The sequence below is a fragment of the Lycium barbarum genome, chromosome 2 (assembly GCF_019175385.1).
Source record: "Lycium barbarum isolate Lr01 chromosome 2, ASM1917538v2, whole genome shotgun sequence".
Classification (NCBI taxonomy): Eukaryota; Viridiplantae; Streptophyta; class Magnoliopsida; order Solanales; family Solanaceae; genus Lycium; species Lycium barbarum.
Window position 1 is genome coordinate 119,423,848 of NC_083338.1, and position 5,323 is coordinate 119,429,170.

At 31.1% G+C, this 5,323-nt stretch overlaps 1 protein-coding gene across 1 annotated transcript; it reads right to left on the reverse strand.

The window, feature by feature from the left end:
• Positions 1–293: 293 nt before the first annotated feature.
• On the reverse strand, positions 294–3,729 carry LOC132626922 (myb-related protein 330). Its single transcript, XM_060341963.1, has 3 exons — positions 3,359–3,729; positions 2,454–2,583; positions 294–1,143 (listed from the first exon to the last, which is right to left on the reverse strand). Exons 1-3 carry the CDS (start codon positions 3,489–3,491, stop codon positions 594–596), a joined length of 813 nt encoding a protein of 270 aa, XP_060197946.1. The 5' UTR covers positions 3,492–3,729; the 3' UTR covers positions 294–593.
• Between the last annotated feature and the right edge of the window lie 1,594 nt (positions 3,730–5,323).

Genomic DNA, 5,323 nt, shown 5'->3' on the forward strand with positions numbered 1-5,323 from the left:
TACTTGCAAGCTTGAACTACTCGTAAGTCTTCTAGTTGATTGTAAGCCTAAGAAAGCTGCTGACAAGCTGCCTATTGGAGCTACTTGCAAGCTTGAACTACTCGCAAGTTTTCTAGTTGCAAATCGCTGCTCGCAACCTATCTGTATGAGCTACTTACAAATTACGTGCTTGATTATAAATTTATCCAATTGCAAGCTTATCCAATAAATCATGTATTTAAATGGGCATTCATACTATGATGTATTTATAACATTATTATAGCATAAAATGGAATAATTATTAGAACTTGGAAAAATTAAAATTCGTTTTCCAATTCTTTCCATTGATTTCCAAAGTAGAAAGTTTGTCACAGAATATACAACTAACTGAAAAGGTCTTAGCTTTGATGATATAATACAATTGAGAGGCAAATATTTAGCATCCAAAAGAAAGATTAATATCTAAACCTAAAATTAAAAATAGAATCTCTATTTATCCAAAAAGTAGGAATATATGTAAATCGTAAACAACCTCTCAATCCAACAAAGATAAGGGTAGGATATGCGTACATCCTGTTCTTTTTAGATCCCGCTTGTGGATTACACTGTTGTTGTCAAGAATATCTGTAAAAGCCATTTGTGGCTTGACATTTACCACAAAACTGCTGACCACTTTGAGATCCTATTTGCCAACACAAACACACTGCTTTCTTCACCATCTCGGTGGCTGCCACCGTCGGCAACCTCAGCACCCCCATGGCCTGAAATGGAAGTCCAATTGAAAGTTCAAGATTGATCCTCACTTCATCGGAGCTTTTCTCAGTAGCCATCGGAGCCAGCGGTTCGTGTCTTTCCTCAGTTGTACCACTGCTGCATTTTGTTTCTTCAGTCGAAGATGAATAATTATTTGTAGATACTTTTTGATCGTTTAGAGATAAAGGGGTTGCTGCTGTTACTGAGGTGTTTCTAAAGTCTAAGCAGATGTTTTTTGTTGTGAAAATAGAAGTTGTGGCGTTGGCGGCAGCATTGGTGGTGTTGTTGAGTGGACGGTGGGAATGTGGATCAAGGCCACGGCTGATGAGTTTTCTCTTAATGTGTGTGTTCCAATAGTTCTTGATTTCGTTATCTGTTCTTCCTGGCAATCTCCCAGCTATCACAGACCATCTATAGAGAAAAAAAAAATGTAAGGTAATAATCGTGGCTGGGGCTGGGGGTGGGGGGAATTAGGTAAATTAGCACCAATACAAATTGTGTAACTAAACAACAAATTCGTCACTAATCCTACTAACTTAAGCACCGGATTATCACAAAATTTTGTTAACTACGAGGAAATTAGTGACGAAGTTCGTCACTAATATCGATTTTTTCATAGCGCAATGAGTTTGATAATTTTAATTACTGCATCTAACTTATACCTTGTATGCAAAAAGATTGAAAATAAGTGTGTACATATATAAGGAACAAAACCATTAAATTTAAATTCTAGATACGCTCAATTACATAAATTTATCAAAAATTATCCCGGAGAAAAGGGGAAAGTTATTCTTGAATACACAAGAAAGTTAAAAGCAATTAAAGTAAGTGTTCTAGCATAAAAACTTGGGTAAAGGGTCAAAAATACCCTTCTACTTTAGAAAAAGAGCTAAAATATCCTTCGAACTTATTTTGAGTTAAAAGTACCCCTCCCGTCCTTAAAATTTTCAAATATACCCCGATCTTAAAGGAAATTATCTCCAAAATAATCCAAAATCATTTTTTAAGCCCCTCCATCATTTAGACCTGACCCCACTAAATAATAACCCATAAGATCTTGTTATTTCCCAATTCCCTCAAACTTCAAACCTACGTATTGATGGAATAAGAAAATCTTATGGGTTATTATTTAGTTGGGTCATATTTAAATGATAGAGTAGATTTAAAAAGGGATTTCGAATTATTTTGGGGATAATCTTCGTCAAGACAGGGGTATATTTGAAAATTTTAAGGACGGGAGGGATATTTTTGCGGGAATATTTTTAACCCTTTTTTCAAAATAAAGGAGTATTTTTGACCCCTTCCCTAAAAACTTAAGCCATTTCTTCTCCCACAAAATCTTGGATTTTGAAGAAGTCTCTGCCATCACAACTCACATAACTTTTAATATTAAGATTAATAAAATACTGGTATAATTATAGGTTTTAAAATGTCAAGATTTTGTCTGGTTTGGTATTCAAGAAAATGGTCATCTTCTTCCCCCCACAACGCCAAACAAATAAAGTTAACTTTTTTCTTATTTTCTGGAAGATCTATGTTCTCTCTCTTTTTCTTCAAGTGGTCCCAAAAAAGAATGAAGAAGAATTTGACTTTCTATTCCAGTTTTCACACATTTTCCCAGCTACCAAACAAAAAAATTCTTAATTCCATAAACTACTAGTACTAGTATAACTAAAAGTCTAAAACTAGTACATCTGACAGATGAGGGCAAACAAACTTACTTATTTCCAAGCAAACTATGGAGTTTGATGATCAATTCATCTTCTTCTTCAGTAAAATTCCCTCTTTTCAGATCAGGCCTTAGATAATTTATCCATCTCAATCTGCAGCTCTTTCCACACCTTTGTAATCCTGAAAATAATCCAACAAGAAAATGATTAAACACCAAAAATCCACAAAAAGGGGAATAAGCTAAAAATGAACTAAAATCTTAATCCTTTTTTTCCTTTAATTTCTTAATTCCAAAAAATTCCAAAAAAAAAAAAGTAGTACTAATAAATTAAAGCACCCACAATCCTTAAAACAGTTTCAAGAAATACATGAAAGAACAATAACAATCAAATCTTCACCACAAAAAAAGAAAATAATGAAAGACCAAATATCCACAAAGGGGTTATAAATAAAAAAGGAACTCAAATCTTCAGCATTTTTTTTTTGTCCTTTCACATTTCTTAATTCCCAAAAAAAAAAAAAAAGCATTCATTACTTTTCTTGGAGCAAGTGGACCAGTTGGGGTGGAGTGCAACAAGAGTAGTAATCCTCTGTAGACAATCGATTTGACAATCATTTAACTTTAAGCTTATTATGGTATATAATTACACAAATATTTTAATTTAGATCACAAAATTTTAAAAAAAATATATTATTTCTTAAACGCTGTATTTAATTAAACTATATCACATAAATTGAGACAAAGATAGTAATAAATCAAAGCACCCACAATCCTTTAAAAAAAATCAAGAAAGACATGAAACAACAATAAAAATCAAATCGTTAACTAAAAAAATAATAATTCAAAGCAAGTTTTTAAATTTTTTAATTTTCTCCAACCCCAAGTCCCCTCCCCCCCCCCCCTTCCCCCCCAAAAAAAAAAAAAAAGCTCTGAGAGTAGTAGTAATTAATATACCAGCAGCTTTAGGGAGAGAACGCCAGCAACCTTCACCATGAGCACGAATATAATTAACAAGTCGTTGATCTTCTTCTTTAGTCCAAGCTCCTTTATTTGTATGAGCTTTCTCACAACAAGGTGAACGTCCCATGATTATAATTCCTTCAAATAACTTATTTTTCTATTTGTTTAGTTCTAAAACAATTGGATTTTTGAGACCAAAAAATGGAAAAGGATATGTGAGAAGGAAAAGAGAGAGTCTCTCTCTCTTTTTTTTTCAAATTTATTCTGTTTGTGATAAGACTAAAACTAATTTGTGTGTTGTGTCGTAGTTCCAATGGAGAGATGTAGGCAGAGTTGATATATATTTTTGTGGGGTGGAGTGGGGTATGAGTTTGATTGCAATTGTTTGGAACTTTTGCCTTTTTTTTATGCCCAAGGGTTTCTCTTTTCTAGTTTAACTAATTTAATGCATGTGTACCGACTATGTATATTTGTCCTCGGGTCGTTTAGTACGTGGATAAAATTATCTCATGAATATAATTTTAGAATTAATTTATCTCATTTCTTGAGAGGATTAATGAAATAAGATGGGATATTTTATCTTTAAGTTTGGAATGCACTTTATACTTCGTTTGGTATAAGATATAAATTTATCTCAGAATAAATATATACATTCTATCAAACATAGTATAAAATTAATCTCACAGTTAGTGCTGAGATATCCAACTAATACCGTGTACCAAACGATCCCTTAGATTGATTCTTCGTCTCAATTTATATGGTAGATGTTGATTGGATATGACATTCAAGAAAAAATCAATTTTTTTTTAAATTTAATGAACTTAAATATATTCTAAATAGTTTTAACTATAAATTTTATTAAGAAATAAAAATTAAAAGTTTAAAATTAAATTATTTTATTTATTATGTTTAAAAAGATATTTTTTAAATATATTAAAAAAGAAAATATATCACATAAAATTAGATAGAAAAATATTAATTAAATAATTTTTTATAACAAATATTCATAAAGTAAATAATATATTCATTTCGTCCCAACTGCAAAGGTGTTTGCTGTATATGCAGTTTAAGAGAAAAAAATAAGATTTTTGCAACTTATAATATAAAATAAGTTATTGAAATCTCTGTGGCTAGAGATTATCTCATTAAGTGTGAAATAAAAAAAATTAAAGATAAATTATTAATTAAATATAAAAAGTGTCATTTTTTTGATTGATTAAGAAAAAGTCACATAAATTAGGGGACGAAAATATTATAATAGGTTAATATATTAATAGTATAAACAAATTTGTACAATTGTGTTAAAAGTGTTTTGTTTTATTTTGTTTTAGTGTCGTGAGTAAGGAGGTGAAGAAAGGTATTTGACCAAGTTGGTGAGAAAGAGGAAGAGTGGTTAACAGATAGGGCTTGATTTAGTAGGTAGGTAGGTAGGTTTACTTTTACGATGACTTGTCTTTGTGTTTCTCATGTAGGACCTGCTCTCATTACTATGGTCCCACCTTTTACCACTCATATATTCTCCAAGTTCTAACGTAGATTAACATTTGCCACGTAGACGGTCATGTGGTGGTTTTGGAGGTTTCTATGTTTGTCTGTGTTGTTATGTGCACCAAACCCTTCTAGGTTTTAGTTGGTTAAAATATTTTCCATTAACTTTTAGAATTTACTCTTACTTTCATCGTGTCATTGACTAAAGTGAGATTTTTCCTCGTTCAATGGTTTCGTCCTCCGAATGTTAATCTACTGGTTCCGTGCGGCCCCTACCAAACCGGAAGATATAAAGTAAATATTTTAATTAAAAAATATAATTTATATTAGAAATAATTAAATTTCATATAAGTATATTTTCAATATATAAAAGAAAAAATTTCATTTCACTTCTTTAATATTTTAACTTTCATTTTAATGAAATAATTTACTACAAATTAAATGCGGAGCCCGAATTTGACGTTTATGAGT

Bases quoted from the DNA above. Each gene is read 5' to 3' on its own strand.
- LOC132626922 (XM_060341963.1), bottom strand. From the start codon at position 3,491: ATGGGACGTTCACCTTGTTGTGAGAAAGCTCATACAAATAAAGGAGCT. The intron at 2,584-3,358 runs GTATATTAATTA...GATTATTTTCAG, and splicing joins TTCTCTCCCTAAAGCTGCTG to GATTACAAAGGTGTGGAAAG. The intron at 1,144-2,453 runs GTAAGTTTGTTT...TTTTCTCTATAG, and splicing joins CATAGTTTGCTTGGAAATAA to ATGGTCTGTGATAGCTGGGA.